General features: G+C 41.9%; 2 protein-coding genes across 2 annotated transcripts in view; one reads left to right on the top strand and one right to left on the bottom strand.

The window, feature by feature from the left end:
* GALM (galactose mutarotase) overlaps positions 1-10,223 on the bottom strand; it is an 88,877-nt gene extending 78,654 nt beyond the window's left edge. Inside the window, exon 1 of the mRNA XM_028496986.2 lies at positions 9,604-10,223. Within this exon, the coding sequence (XP_028352787.1) occupies positions 9,604-9,616 (13 nt within the window). The 5' untranslated portion in view covers positions 9,617-10,223. The remainder of the gene's footprint in view (positions 1-9,603) is intronic.
* The window catches only part of HNRNPLL (heterogeneous nuclear ribonucleoprotein L like), a 39,687-nt gene continuing 33,833 nt past the window's right edge, over positions 8,944-14,797 (top strand). Inside the window, exon 1 of the mRNA XM_055089129.1 lies at positions 8,944-9,430. Within this exon, the coding sequence (XP_054945104.1) occupies positions 9,242-9,430 (189 nt within the window). The 5' untranslated portion in view covers positions 8,944-9,241. The remainder of the gene's footprint in view (positions 9,431-14,797) is intronic.

Raw genomic sequence — 14,797 nt, 5'->3', positions numbered from 1 at the left:
ATAAAAGAGGAAATCGACAATAACACAATAATAGTGGGGGACTTTAACACCTCACTTACACCAATGGACAGATCATCCAGACAGAAAATTAATAAGGAAACACAAGCTTTAAATAACACAATAGACCAGATAGATTTAATTGATATTTATAGGACATTCCATCCAAAAACAGCAGATTACACTTTCTTCTCAAGTGCACATGGAACATTCTCCAGGGTAGATCATATCTTGTGTTACAAATCAAGCCTTGGTAAATTTAAGAAAATTGAAATCATATCAAGCATATTTTCCAACCACAACACTATAAGATTACAAATCAATTACAGGGAAAAAACATAAAAAACACAAACACATGGAGGTTAAACAATACGTTATTAAATAACCAAGAGAGAGAAAGAAGAAGTTAGTAGAAGGAAACAAAACCCAAAGTTAGTAGAAGGAAAGAAATCATAAAGAACAGAGCAGAAATAAATGAAATAGAAACAAAGAAAAGAATAGCAAAGATCAACAAAACTAAAAGCTGGTTCTTTGAGAAGATAAACAAAATTGATAAACCTTTAGCCAGACTCATCAAGAAAAAGAGGGAGAGGACTCAAATCAGTAAAATTAAAAATGAAAAAGGAGAAGTTACAACAGACACCACAGAAATACAAAGCATCCTAAGAGACTACTACAAGCAACTCTATGACAATAAAATGGACAACTAGAAGAAATGGACAAATTCTTAGAAAGGTATACCTTCCAAGACTGAAGCAGGAAGAAGTGGAAAATATGAACAGACCAATCACAAGCACTGAAATTGAAACTGTGATTAAAAATCTTTCAACAAACAAAAGTCCAGGACCAGATGGCTTCACAGGTGAATTCTATCAAACATTTAGAGAAGAGCTAACACCCATCCTTCTCAAACTCTTCCAAAAAATTGCAGATGAAGGAACACTTCCAAACTCATTCTACGAGGTCACCATCACCCTGATACCAAAACCAGACAAAGATACTACAAAAACAGAAAATTACAGACCAATATCACTGATGAATATAGATGTAAAAATCCTCAACAAAATACTAGCAAACAGAATCCAACAACACATTAAAAGGATCATACACCATGATCAAGTGGGATTTATCCCAGGGATGCAAGGAGTCTTCGGTATACACAGATCAATCAGTGTGATACACCATATTAACAAATTGAAGAATAAAAACCGTACGATCATCTCAATAGATTCAGAAAAAGCTTTTGACAAAATTCAACACCATTTATGATAAAAACTCTCCAGAAAGGGCATAGAGCGAACCTACCTCAACATAATAAAGGCCATCTACGATAAACCCACAGCAAACATCGTTCTCAATGGTGAAAAACTGAAAGCATTTCCTCTAAGATCAGGAATAAGACAAGGATGTCCACTCTTGCCACTATTATTCAACATAGTTTTGGAAGTCCTAGCCATGGCAATCAGAGACGAAAAAGAAATAAAAGGAACACAAATTGGAAAAGAAGAAGTAAAACTGTCACTGTTTGCAGATGACATGATACTGTACATAGATAATCCTAAAGGTGCCACCCGAAAACTACTACGCTAATCAATGAATTTGATAAAGTTGTAGGATAAAAAATTAATGCACAGAAATCTCTTGCATTCCTATACACTAATGATGAATCATCTGAAAGAGAAATTAAGGAAACACTCACGTTTACCATTGCAACAAAAAGAATAAAATACCTAGGAATAAACCTACCTAAGGAGACAAAAGACCTGTATGCAAAAACTATAAGATACTGATGAAAGAAATTAAAGATGAAACAAGCAGATGGAGAGATATACCATGTTCTTGGATTGGAAGAATCAGTATTGTGAAAATGACTATACTACCCAAAGCAATCTACAGATTCCATGCAATCCCTATCAAACTACCGCTGGCATTTTTCACAGATCTAGAACAAAATATTTTTCAATTTGTATGGAAACAAAAAAGACCCCGAATAGCCAAAGCAATCTTGAGAAAGAAAAACGGAGCTGGAGGAATCAGGCTCCTGGACTTCAGAGTATACAACAAAGCTACAGTAATCAAGACCGTATGGTACTGGCACAGAAACAGAAATATAGATCAATGGAACAGGATAGAAAGCTCAGATATAAATCCACACACATATGGTACAGAAACATAGATCAATGGAACAGGATAGAAAGCTCAGATATAAATCCACACACATATGGTCACCTTATCTTTGATAAAGGAGGCAAGAGTATACAATGGAGAAAAGACGACCCCTTCCATAAGTGGTGAACAGCTACACGTAACAGAATGAAATTAGAACACTCCCTAACACCGTACACAAAAATAAACTCAAAATGGATTAAAGACCGAAATGTAAGGCCAGACACTATAAAACTCTTAAAGGAAAACATAGGCAGAACACTCTATGACATAAATCACAGCAAGATCCTTTTTGACCCACCTCCTAGAGTAATGGAAATAAAAACAAAAATAAACAAATGGGACCTAATGGAACTTAAAAGCTTTTGCACAGCAAAGGAAACCATAAATAAGACAAAAAGACAACCTGCAGAATGGGAGAAAATATTTGCAAACGAAGCAACTGACAAAGGATTAATCTCCCAAATATACAAGCAGCTCATGCAGTTCGAAAGGATGCTCAACATCACTAATCATTAGAGAAATGCAAATCAAAACTACAATGAGCTATCATCTCACAGCAGTCAGAATGGCCATCATCAAAAAATCTACAAACAATAAATGCTGGAGACGGTGTGCAGAAAAGGGAACCCTCTTGCACTGTTGGTGGGAATGTAAATTGGTACAGCCACTATGGAGAACAGTATGGAGGTTCCTTAAAAAACTAAAAGTTGAACTACCATACGACCCAGTAATCCCACTACTGGGCATATCCCCTGAGAAAACCATAATTCAAAAAGAGTCATGTACCACAATATTCACTGTAGCACTATTTACAATAGCCAGGACATGGAAGCAACCTAAGTGTCCATCGACAGATGAATGGATAAAGAAGATGTGGTACATATATACAAAGGGATATTACTCAGTCATAAAAAGAAATGAAATTGAGTTATTTGTAGTGAGGTGGATGGACCTAGAGTCTGACATACAGAGTGAAGTAAGTCAGAAAGAGGAAAACATATACCGTATGCTAACACATATATACGGAATCTAAAAAAAAAAACTGGTTCTGTAGAACCTAGGGGCAGGACAGGAATAAAGACACAAACGTAGAGAATGGACCTGAGGGCACGGGAAGGGGGAAGGGTAAGCTGGGAAGAAGTGAGAGAGTGGCATTGATATATATACACTACCAAATGTAAGATAGATAGCTAGTGGGAAGCAGCCGCATGGCACAGGGAGATCAGCTTAGTGCTTTGTGACCACCTAGAGGGGTGGGATAAGGAGGGTGGGAGGGAGATGCAAGAGGGAGGGGATGTGGGAATATATGTATACGTACAGCTGATTCACTTCATTATACAGCAGAAACTAATACGAAAATGTAAGGCAATTATACTCAAATAAAGATGTTAAAAATAATAGTTGTGGGAAAAAAAAACACAACTGAGGTCTAAAAAACCTAGTTCAGGGAGTTCCCTGGCGGTCCAGTGGTTAAGACTCTGAGGTTCCACTGCAGGGGGCAAGGGTTCGATCCCTAGTCCTGGAAATAAGGTCCCACATGCCACATGGCACAGCCAAAAAAATTTTTTTTAATTTTAAAAATAAAAAATACAAAAAGAAAAAAAAAAATACAAACCCTAGTTTATGTGTTATCGTTAGCATTCCTTGTCATTTTTATTTTTTTATTTTTATTATTATTTTTTGTGGTACGCGGGCCTCTCACTGTTGTGGCCTCTCCCGTTGCGGAGCACAGGCTCCGGACGCACAGGCTCAGTGGCCATGGCTTGCGGGCCCAGCCGCTGCGCAGCATGTGGGATCTTCCCGGACCGGGGCACGAACCCGTGTCCCCTGCATCGACAGGCGGATTCTCAACCACTGCGCCACCAGGGAAGCCCTTCTTGTCATTTTTATACTGGTCTCAACATCAACGATCAGGAAAGGATGAGGTTATTAGTGACTTGCTTACCATGGAAACTTCCTTGATGGGGTGGGGTGGGCCATAGCCAAGATATTTTTTTACTCAAATTTAAAAAGAAAAGAAGACCTGAGAGCTCATACTTAACAAAAAGGTATTACATGTTACTGATCACTTATAATTGGGAGTGGTCTGTAGCACTTAATACGTTTTTGTTAAATGTGAGCAGCTACCGGTTAATTTTGTTTTATCTATATTTTCATATGCAAGATGAATTTACTTTGATAAATTCTATTTACTCTAAACAGTGGACAGATGCTATGATTTTACTCTTTTTATTTATTACAATTATTTTTAAAGATGTCTGAACACTATCAATTTATATGAGTCATAGAGAAAGGTGAAAATAACTATTATTTCCAAGACTAAAGGTAAGTGGTTATAACTGATAACAAGAATATGAATTTTACCTGTCATTGTCTGGTCATATACCAGATATCCTTCTAGGGTCAATATATTTATTTTTGCAGATCTGTCACAAATTATTATTTTTTTGAAGAGGCCAAACACAGTGGCAGCTCCAGACCCAAAGCAGATGTGCCTGATAACAGCATCTGAAAGAGAATACCATTGTGGTTACACTTGACTACACAGTGAGCTAATAGTGCTTGAGGCACTTCCTGCAGGGTGCATCCTCCTGGAACGCTGGTGTCTTACCACCATAACTAACCAAATGTGGACTGAATTAAAGGGGCTACTTTGGGTAAAAGCACCATAGTGCTTGTTCTTGGTGATGTCTAACAAGGAAAGTGGTATCATCACAAATAGTATACTCTGGATTTGACAAACTTTCATAGGAACTAACTAATTCGTCTCTGAATGGACTTTGTTCTAAGCTGGATTTCATGTTAAACATGTCTTAATTAAAATACATCTCTAGGGTTCCAATCCTTTGGAAATATTGCTCACAAGTAAGGTGAAGGTGTTATTTGATTTTTGCAGAAGGTGAGGCAGGAAACATAAGTTTTGTATATTAAGTGAAATAGCAATATTGGAAATTGAGTTTGGGTATGAATATCTTATAATTTGCATCTCTAGTTGTTCAAACGATGCATCCATCAGAAAATGGTGAGAATTTCCTTTTCATTTCTGGGCCTTGTCTATAGAAATTACATTTTAAAATGAACACTAAAACAGTGTATTATATTTATAATTTCCTATAGAAGCTAATTGAATTTCATTATACCAACGAAAAAACTGATAATTACAACCTATTTATGCCTTCCCAGAGTTACAGCTGTATAAGCCCTAGTAGAAATTAGTGAATGAATAAGTATCATGATAAATGACTCTAAATTTGATCTGTGTGTCCATGGCAGTAAACAATGCAATACTTAAATCATCATTCTTCTTGACGAAGAGTACTGGCTCTGGAATCAGATGCTTGGGTTCCAGTCCTGGCTCTCTAGTTTACTAACTGTGGCTCTAGGGCAGGTCTCTTAACTTTTCCTAGACTTTCTTTAATTGTACAACGGCCATAGTAATAATAATGCCTCTTTTAGGGGGCTTTTGTCAGAATTTATTGACATGACCCTTGTAGTGGTTAGCACAGTGGCTGGCACATTGTAAGTGGCTGCTGTTATTACATGTATGTTAGATGTGCCTTGTAGCCTCTCTTGGGTATGTGCGTTTCCTCAACTTGATTGCAAGCTTTGAGAAGACAGATACCAGGGACTTCCCTGGTGGTGCAGTGGTTAAGAATCCACGTGTCGGTGCAGGGGACACGGGTTCGAGCCGTGGTCGGGGAAGATCTCACATGCCGCGGAGCAACTAAGAAGTAGCCCTGCTTGCCGCATGCAGCAACCAAGACCCAACGCAGCCAAGAATAAAAATAAATAAATTAATTTAAAAAAAGAAAAAAAGAAGACAGAAACCAGCTCATATAGTTTTCTAGTCTCTTCATCGCCCAGCACAATGTCTTATAAATTACTTTACATAGGTCAGCAATGAGGTTTAAAACTGAAGGGCAATTTGGGGCTAGATTATAAAGGACCTTGACTATCAGTTTCCCTAGACCTTCCCTGGGGCTCTCTCTCACTCTAGTATAACCCCTAAGTCCCCTTCGAGCTGCGTCAATGGGAATTCATGGCTGCTGCCTACCCCAATCAACAGCAGCCAATCCAATCAAGCATTCAGACAATTTACCAAAGGCCTGAGGCTGTATGTACAGTAGTGCAAAAGAGATTCCAGGTTGAGCTAAGTAACTGATTTTGTGCACGCATTTAGGAGCTGTTTCTGAGTTTTAAAGGCATTTCTGGCTAACTGGCAAGTGTGTAATTTCTTGATCTCACCTAAGTTAAATCGTGCAGAATATAATTTATGCCCTCTTTATTTAGCTCTTCTCATGTTTTAGTGATGAGCTAGTTAGTCTTTTCCATATCTGAGAACTTACTGTCACTGAACAATTCATCTGCAATAAGCTCAAAGGTCACTCATGGTCAACGTACTAACGGATGAGTTGGGTTTTTTTGTTTTTTTTTTTGTGGTACGCGGGCCTCTCACTGCTGTGGCCTCTCCCGTTGCGGAGCGCAGGCTCAGCGGCCATGGCTCACGGGCCCAGCCGCTCCGCAGCATGTGGGATCCTCCCGGACCGGGGCACAAACCCGTATCCCCAGCATCGGCAGGCGGACTCCCAACCACTGCGCCAGCAGGGAAGCCCCTAATGGATGAGTTTTAAACAAGCTTTCTGAGTTTTACTTCTTAGTCTTTTAAATTAACAATTTGATTTGAGCTGTTCGAAAAAAGAATTAAGTTTAATACTAGTACATATTGACTGTAACCTAATTTTTTTTTTCTTTTTTTTGCGGTACGCGGGCCTCTCACCGTTGTGGCCTCTCCGGTTGTGGAGCACAGGCTCCGGACGCGTAGGCTCAGCGTCTATGGCTCACGGGCCCAGCCGCTCCGCGGCATGTGGGATCTTCCCGAACCGGGGGACGAACCCGCGTCGCCTGCATCTGCAGGCGGACTCTCAACCACTGTGCCACCAGGGAAGCCCTAACCTACTTTTAGTGAAGTAAACGCTGAGTACAGTAGCAAGGTTCAGCAAGGCTGGGCTTCCTTACCAATTGATTGGTGTGAGAGCTGCATTTTAACCTGGTATAATCCATAGGTTGGATGCAGGCTTTGAGAATTTTAAATATTTTCACTATCACACAAAATATTTGGGACGTTTGTACAAGGCCGTTCAGCTCTGCTCATTGTTCCCAGTGCTCTGCCAACATTTCCTCATCTGCACCCAGCTCTGCAGCTCCCTCTTTGATACTTCTACTTCAATTTTATCATAATTTAGAAAAATAAAATTCGAATTGTTTTTTAGTTCTATTTTGTCAGTGTACACCTGCAGGCGCACACGAATTTGATTATAGCTGTACAGTGTTGTGAAGAAGCTTGCAAATGGATTCCGAAACGACAGGCAGTGTAAATTATAAAAGTAACAAAACAAACGTAGGTTAAAGCACTGTCAGCAATAAATACAAATGGCTTTTTGCGGGGGAGGAAAAAGCTTTGGAAAGAAGAGAGAATAGGCTGGGGGAGGGAAAAATCCACACCATTAGGAAAGGAAGAGCCACACTTAGGGACACATCTGAGGGACAAGGACATTAGAAACACTTAAGTGACTCTTGATCCTAGGCAATCCTCCACGGGTTAGAGTCACCGAGGGCAGTTAGGTTACGTGAGATCTGCCAGTTCCTCTTCTGACACTGGACCTTTATTTCCCAAGGCCCACTCGTTCAGCCTTGAGCAGGGAACTTGCGCCCGGGACTGTACAGGAACTGGGTTTGCAAAGATGAAAAGAGCACAGTTCCTGTCTCCAAGCGCTTCTAGTCTTGAAAACAGAACATCCTAATAGGTGGGTATAAAGGGCCCTGGTTCAAAAAAAGAGAGCAGTAACTAGAACCTCGCAGAGGCCTCAGGGCTCCACAGAGGAAATGAGCTGTGTGTGGTCCAAAGGAGAAACACTTTTGATAGGCTTTCATATCTTTCAAAAATAAATGATGTGAAATAAATAGATCGCCTCGAAAGGAACGGGTTGGCATGAAGGATGAAACTTTATGTGGAAGGTTTAAATGGGAGCTGGGACTTGATACAAGTCCCCTGTAAGTGTCAGGAAAGAAGGGTCCAGAAGACCCATGAGTGCTAACCGATCAAACGAGCGTCTTCTTCACACTTGCACCTCAGGAAATGTTGAGTGTTCTGTAATATCTACTTAGGGACGGGGAGAGAGTCCATCCACTTGTATCAGATTTTGCACACAACATAGGGAGAAGGCTACTTTCACGATTCTAATCCCTTTTCTCCCCTCACCGCCTGTAGTTTCAGGGCTGCGAGATGTCTCTGCAGGGATCTTCTCTTTTGAAGAGAAGTAATAAAAGCATTTAAATTAACGGGAGGGTGGTTAACACCGCAGTCCTCGCCCCACTGCACGCCTCCTCGTCCGCCGGGGTTCACTCCGCGCCTCACCTCCAGTTGGCCCAACAGCGCTAGTGGCCGTCGGGTAGCAACGGCTCCAGGTCCGCGCAAGGCGGGCGTTGAGCGGTCAGGACTAGCAAACCAGCTGAGAGTTCGGAAGGCGCAGGGAGAGGGGCGAGGCCAGACCGTGGGCGGCTTTTGACGAACAGCCCTTGCTGCCAATTGGAAGCCTGGTCGACTTTTCCCTCTGCCAATAGGGAGCGAGGCCCGGGCTTGGGAGGGGCGCTTCCCGCGGGCTGCGGCTGGATTCGATCCTGCACGGCGGCCGCGAAGGTGGGGGTGGAGGCTCGGCCTGGGCGGCGAGGAGTGGATTAGGGGAGGAGGGAAGACCGGAAGCCACGGTCGCGTCCCCATCCTTAGATCTGCTCCCCGGGACTGGGAGCGGAGACGGAGGAGGAAGGAGAGGCTGAATGTTGGCTCCGTGATAAAGGGGAGCGGCCGCTCCGGAGCCTCTTCCCGGGGCGCCCTCCTCGTCCCGCGCACTCTCCTCACCCAGCCGGCTTCTGGGCGCGCGGCCCACGCGAACAGCCGGGCCGCGCAGATCTTCGCTGAAGAGGCGCTGCCTGCGACGGGGACTGGCCGGCGGCGTCCGAGGCCCGCGCCCCGCCGCCACCCCCACCCGCTAGCCGGCCGGTCCCTCCGGCCGCCGCCATGTCCTCTTCCTCATCCTCCCCCAGGGAGACGTACGAGGAGGACCGGGAGTACGAGAGCCAGGCCAAGCGCCTCAAGACTGAGGAGGGGGAGATCGACTACTCGGCCGAGGAAGGCGAGAACCGCCGGGAAGCGACGCCCCGGGGCGGGGGCGATAGCGGCGGCGGTGGCCGGAGCTTCTCACAGCCGGTAACAAAGCGCGGCGCCCAGACCGCCGTGCCTGGCGGGTCCCCGGGAAGCAGGGCCCAGCGGCAGGGACTCGGCCTCGGGGCCTCCCGCCCGCCTCGTTTTCCCTTTTCGCTGCGCTGACCGGGTCAGGAAGCGCCGGCTCTTCTCTTTGGGGCTTTTATTCTTCGCCCTACCTGTTTCCAGCATCCCGATCGCGAATCCGGTCCCGGCCTGGCCGCAGGCCCCGCAGCGAGTCCACTGCTGGCCCGAACTTGGGGAGGGTCGCGGGGCGGGGGCGGCGGGGAGGCGTTGCTTCCGCTCCGGGGGGGCTCTGGTGCGCGATTAGCCCTTTGTTAGTTTTCACTCTTCTGGCGGCTGGCCGGCGTCTGACGACCCGCTCCCTTCAGCCCCCTGCCCGCAGCATCTGCGCCCTGGTCACAATCACAGGATGGTGGCGTTGGTTCCGCCCAGGGCTCTCTTCGCCTGGGTCCTGAGGAGAGCCGCCGCTAAGTGACAAATTACGCTCTGGGGCTCTCACCGCCCAGTTCCCCTAAAGGTTTAATTTAAAAATTTTTACTTTTGGCAGGCCTGGCGCGCATGCTTTGCTCCCCAGTTTCTTGATGATTGTTCAGTATAGTGTTTAGCTCTTCGGTTAAAAATAAAATGCGTTGGCAGGTGTTCGCACACGCCTACTTACAAGTAAAACGAAATCTTAAAATCACCTCAGTTCTTCATGGGCAGTGTGTTCCCAATTCGTTCCACAAAAAGAACTGAACTCAGGACTGCATCAAACACACGTTCCTAGATTCTTGTTTCTCTCGTCAGAAAGCTTAGATGGAGGCAGAAGGAATGTGAAAATCGTTTTATCCACAGCAAGTGGCAACTCAGCTTCAGCTGGATGGAGACTAAGGAAACAAAGCAAAGGAAACGTTTTTGCCCTTTTTGGTGCGCTTAAGCTGTCTTAATGACTGGGATGTTCTTTAAACATTTAACAAGTTCTAATTGTGATTTTTTTTTTAAAGCAAACTTAACCCGAAATTTACGAAATAGTGCACATATATTCTAATATTAGATTAAAATGTTTTTCACCTTTAATAAGAGGCAAATTAGAAGTCTTTTAGCTCTTGTTTGCATTTTAATGTAAAAAATTCTGGTCAGTAATCCCCGGTGTTAGAGTTTACAAATACGATAATGTTGCAACACATTTGAAAAAGGAGCTTCTTCTTCCTCTAAATAAAATAGTTTATTTTTTTAAGTGAAATTTTATTTTTATTTATAATATTTATTTTTTTGGCTGCACTGCTCGGCATGTGGGATCTTAGTTCCCTGACCAGGGATCAAACCCGTGCCCCCCCCTGCAGTGGAAGCACAGAGTCCTAACCACTGGACCCAGGGAATTCCCAAAATAGTTTTATTATGGCTAGATATTTCTTTCGACTTCTGTACCTGAATATTTGGAATATTCAAAATGTAACTTGAAAGTGTGAATAAAGAAAGTGCATTTTTTCTTGGGAAGTTTCAGTTCAAAGCTAACTCCATTGTGGAAATTGAAAACACAATTGGAATATTGGACTCTTATAACTGATATTTAGATGCATTGGATCAGTGTATTTCTTTTGCCAAAAATCTTGTTCGAGTTTTTGTGCAGTAGCATGAAATGTCTTCCATTAAGTGTCTTGGAAAGATACTTTAACCAGTTTACAAAAGTTGTTTTTGAAAACATTAAATATTAAGCCAATAGTATTATTTTGGATGTTGGGAAGAAAATAATGTATAATTAATACATCCAAAGTGAATTGTATCTAGCAGTGGAAATAGCACTGGACAGGTCTTGGGGAGAGTCAGGAGTCTTAGCTAGCATACAATCTGTGTGACCTTGGGAAAGTCAGTTAACTACTGTTCTGAGTTCTCTTACAATGTAAAATGTGAAAGTTGAACTTCATGTTTTCCATACCTGAAGTTGTAGTTCAGTGATTAATGTAATGCAGCTTTTAAATTACCCAGGCAGGAACTAATGTATGCAGATTGAGTTATAAATTCAAATTTTGTTTATCTTATTGCTGTTGTTTCTTAGGAGAGGGTGAATTGCTTTTATTTAACAGTAGAACCAATATTGTACTGTGAAATCTAATGAAAGATTATTTTTCCTGTTTTTAAACATTTTTCTTCATGTAATTTTGGGTACTATTTTGAAATCACTGCAACTATGGAAACCTGTGCATAATAAAATTTTAATAGGACAGGAATGCCCTGAATAGAAGTTTACTGTCTAGTGCATCATCATCGAGAAATATGGTAATTCATCTAACGGAAAAGGGTTTGACTCAACTTCAGCCCAGCCCCTCTGTACAAAGTGTTTAAGTAAATGCAGATCAGGTACAATGATAGGTAATTCTTTCAATGCTAGTTGGAAGTTTGTAAAAGTGTACAGTAAGACTTCAATGATTTACATTGTCTGGCTTTTCATTTTCCTTGAGTTATTTAATAATAACTAGATTTAAAGAGGAATGTGAGTATTTAAGAAAAACTGTTTCTACAAATGCTCCTGATTTAAAGATGAATTGATCATTGTGAATGATGTTTTAAGGTGTAAAGAGAAATGAGTTTGTAGTTTGGATATGAGAAGTAAGACACTTCAAATTTGTGTCTTCTGGTACGAACTTTGAAGAGCAAAAACTCCCAGAGTGTTTCAAATTCTTTGGGCTGCATTTTGAACAAAGCTTAATTATGGAGGTTCATGCTATGTATTATACAATTACTTTACTCTTGTGGAGTAAACTGTGTTCCTAAATTTAACAGGCATGATCTTCAAGATCATATTAATAGTAAATTTCTGTATCTGCTAACTTCTAAGAAAGCAGCTTGACTTCTGAATATTAGCACTTCACTTGGCAAAACTGATTGAGGAACTGAATTGGGAGTTTACTTACAAAAAAAGTCTGCTTTTATAGACATTGGTATCAATAAAAATTTATGGAGTACTAATGCATTTTAGAGACTTTTAAGTTTTTCTTTTACTCTATTCTGCTAGTGACTAAACAGGCAAATCAAAGATTGTTAAAGTGATTGCTGATGAGGTAAAAATGTAAGTTTCTCAACTTTTAATAAGTAGACTCGGGCTTCCCTGGTGGTGCAGTGGTTGAGAGTCCGCCTGCCGATGCAGGGGATACGGGTTCGTGCCCCGGTCCGGGAAGATCCCACATGCCGCGGAGCGGCTGGGCCCGTGAGCCATGGCCGCTGAGCCTGCGCGTCCGGAGCCTGTGTTCCGCAACGAGAGGGGCCACAGCAGTGACAGGCCCCCGTACCGCAAAAAAAAAAAAAAAAATGAAAAATAAATAAATAAAATAATAAAATAAGTAGACTTGTAAGATGGCAAAATGCCAAGATAAAAAATATGGATCCTAGGATTTCCAAACAAAGGAATATGCATTATATAGAGAATCTAGTTTGAATTTAAGATATACTGTTAAACTTTAATGATCTGAATTACAGAGATGATAGGACTATTATGATGGCTTATTGGGATGAATCTAGAATGGGAGATGGGATGAAGTCACTTTGTTAGCTTAGCTCCCACAGGAAAAGTTTAGAGACTGTGACAGTGAGCATAGTAACTACACTCTGGAGTGTACCTCAGAGGTAAGTGCCAGCCTTGAGGCTTCTATTACGGTAATGTCCTGTGTCTTATTTAGCTAAGCTGCTGCAGAAGAGTGAGAATTTTAGGCTTAGTTTTGGGAAGTAAATGAAAAGTAGTAGGTTTTTACTATCTTTTGGTTTTAACAAGTGACAGTTTCTTCATGTTAGTACATATAGTGAAAAGTGCTGTTAATAGAGCCCTAAGCCCAACCAGAGCAGGTGTCTTGGCTCTGCTACCAACATGCTTTGTGACTTAACCTCTTTGGAACTCAACTTGCTACCTATCACATGAGATGGTTGGATTAGATGATCACTGTGATCTCTTAGCTCATTAAAAAAATAATACTTGAGCCCTGTCATGTGCTAGGTGCTGTTCTTGGTGATGGGATATAAAAAAAAAAAAAATTCCATATCTAAAAATCTGTGATTCTACATCATTTAGTGCTTTATTTTATAAAGCAGGGAAAATATATATTTTCCCTCTATGAAATTGAATACAACTTTCAAAGCTTGCAGTTGCAGCCACAGCACCAACTCATATGAGCTTAAACAAAACAAAAAGGGGGCAGGGGTAGGGAATTTATTGGCCTGAATAACTATGAATGCCAAGTTGTAGCATTAGTTTTAGGCATGGCAGGATTGAAGGTTTTAGATGATGTCATAGGGACTAGATTCTGTCTCTTTCCATGTTTCAGCTCTATTTCCTCTATGTAGTGATAAAGCTAGGCTTACATTTTTATAGCTAGCAAATAAAGAACAGTCTCTCCCTCAGAGTCCATAGCTATCTCCTCTGATCAGCCATTTTTTATATCTCCCTACCCCCAACTAGTCACTGGACTACCTCTGAAGTTGGGGAGTTACGACCGTGTGACTGAGAATACCAGTGGAATAATATGGGGTTGAGGAGTTTTTGTTTGTTCGTTTGCTTGTTTTTGTGTTCAGCCAGAAGAAGGGGGAAGGAGTTTTGGGTAGGCAAAACCAAAGGATTTCTACCACATGAGCAAAAAAAATAAAGATTACTTTTTAAGAAGTTATTTGAATCAAAGTTATTTTTAATCTTTGTTATGTGATCAAATGTTCCTTAAAACTTTGGATAGGAAAATTAAAGGGTTTCCTGTGTTTTGGATCTGCTCTATTAAGAAGAAGATCAAGTAAAGAGATGTGATTGTTTAATTTTAAGAAAAACCGGGACTTCCCTGGTGGTCCAGTGGGTAAGTCTCCACACTCCCAGTGCAGTGGGCCTGGGTTCGATCCCTGGTCTGGGAACTAGATCCCACATGCATGCTGCAACTCAGAGTTCGCATGCTGCAACTAAGACCCAGTACACCCTGAATAAATAAATAAATATTAAAACAAAAAAAAGAAAAACCATGTATTAGTTAACTGTAAGTATAGTGTGAGTTAAAAGCTATTTGCAGCTGTCCCTTAAAACTAGTTTGTCCTTGATCTATGTGAAGTATCTGTGAAGTATCCAAAGTAAAAGGGGGGATAATCTTAAATATCTGGAAATCTGTACTTATTTCTTGGTAGTACTTTGATAAATTCTAATGTATCCAGAAAATGATTACCAGAATAGAGAAGGCACTCAAGATCATATCATAAGAGGAAAGACAGGGCTTCCCTGGTGGCACAGTGGTTGGGAGTCCGCCTGCCGATGCAGGGGACAAGGGTTCGTGCCCCGGTCCGGGAAGATCCCACATGCCGCGGAGCGGCTGGGCCCGTGAGCCATGGCCGCTGAGCCTGCGCGTCTGG

Source organism: Physeter macrocephalus, chromosome 12 (assembly GCF_002837175.3).
Source record: "Physeter macrocephalus isolate SW-GA chromosome 12, ASM283717v5, whole genome shotgun sequence".
NCBI lineage: Eukaryota > Metazoa > Chordata > Mammalia > Artiodactyla > Physeteridae > Physeter > Physeter macrocephalus.
The sequence above is the reverse complement of the archived record's forward strand: the minus strand, read 5'-3'. Positions and strand labels throughout refer to the sequence as shown.